Source organism: Lagopus leucura, unplaced genomic scaffold (assembly GCF_019238085.1).
Source record: "Lagopus leucura isolate 7727_CA_CO unplaced genomic scaffold, USGS_WTPT01 35003-0_obj-0_obj, whole genome shotgun sequence".
NCBI classification, from domain to species: Eukaryota; Metazoa; Chordata; class Aves; order Galliformes; family Phasianidae; genus Lagopus; species Lagopus leucura.
The window spans coordinates 1-1,524 of NW_024969388.1; the positions used below are offsets into that span (position 1 = coordinate 1).

A 1,524-nucleotide genomic window follows, 5' to 3' on the forward strand; every position below is an offset into this window, starting at 1 on the left:
GGGTCACATCCCCACCCCACCACCCCCCTTGGGTCCTTGGGATGCTCTATGGGGTTCTGTCCCCATCCCACCCCCATCCCACCCCCATCCCACCCCCACTGTTGGGTCCTTGAGGTGCCCTATGGAGCCACATCCCCACCCCACCACCCCCCTTGGCTCCTTGGGCTGCTCTACGACCCCACCACCCCCTCCCACCCGTATCCCCCCTCTCCCCACTCACCGCAGAACCCCTCGCTTCTCCACTCCAGGACTTCCTTCCCCACTTCCTGACAAGCAGCCACGTAAGCGGCGACGACGCGACAGACCCCGTCGTCGTGACACCGGTCGGCCATGCAATCCCTGTAGTACGTTTCGGGGTGCACCGCCTCGTGGCAGAGCCGGAACGGCCCGTCCTTATCCAACAACACCCCGCATTCTTCGCTTTGGGCTCCTTTTTTCCCCTCTTCCTCCCCGCATCCCGACCCGTCCTCGCATCCTTCCTCTTCCCCTACTCTCCATCCTCTCGCCGGCGCCAAATCGTTACGGGGATCCCCGTCGAAATCCCCGCACAGCCCGCAGAGTCGGCCGGCGTAGGAACTCTCCACCTGGACGCTCACCCTCCCGTGCTGCCCGTCGTAGGCGACGCGAAGCCCCCAGGGGGTCCTCAGCTCCACCTCCCACCCCCGCCGTTCCACGGTCAGGGCGGAATGCTTGGCGGTGTAGGGCAGGGTGATGGGCGCTCCGTGAAGCTGGTGGGGGGGGGAAGAGAACGGCCTTCGTATCCTTCAGGATCCCGTTTCATGGCTACTCACACTTTACTCGTGGTTTACTCCCTGCTTTACTCCCAACAGACTCATTTCGTTACCCCCATATCAACATTTGTCCCATCTCGATCCCATCCCAAACGCTCTGTGATCCTGTAGTCTCCTCTGGATCCCTTTTCATCACTACTCACACTTTACTCGTGGTTTACTCCCTGCTTTACTCCCTGCTGTACTCCCAACTGACTCATTTCGTTACCCCCATATCAACATTTGTCCCATCTCCATCCCATCACCAACACTCTTGGATCCTATAATCCCCTCTGTATCCCATTTCATGGCTACTCACACTTTACTCGTGGTTTACTCCCTGCTTTACTCCCTGCTGTACTCCCAACTGACTCATTTTGTTACCCCCATATCAACATTTGTCCCATCTCCATCCCATCCCCAACACTCTGTGATCCTGTAGTCTCCTCTGGATCCCTTTTCATCACTACTCACACTTTACTCGTGGTTTACTCCCTGCTTTACTCCCTGCTGTACTCCCAACTGACTCATTTCGTTACCCCCATATCAACATTTGTCCCATCTCCATCCCATCCCCAACGCTCTGTGATCCTGTAGTCCCCTCTGGATCCCATTTCATGGCTACTCACACTTTACTCATGGTTTACTCCCTGCTTTACTCCCAACAGACTCATTTTGGTGCCCTCCATATCACCATTTCTCCCATCTCCATCCCATCCCCAACACTCTGTGATCCTACAATCCCCTCTGGATC

The 1,524-nt window shown here is 56.8% G+C and overlaps 1 protein-coding gene across 1 annotated transcript in view; it reads right to left on the minus strand.

Moving 5' to 3' along the window:
• Positions 1–220: 220 nt before the first annotated feature.
• LOC122194123 (IgGFc-binding protein-like) overlaps positions 221–1,524 on the minus strand; it is a gene marked incomplete at its 3' end in the record, with an annotated part of 6,746 nt that continues 5,442 nt past the window's right edge. Inside the window, exon 5 of the mRNA XM_042895046.1 lies at positions 221–728. Coding sequence (XP_042750980.1) covers positions 221–728 — 508 coding nt within the window. The remainder of the gene's footprint in view (positions 729–1,524) is intronic.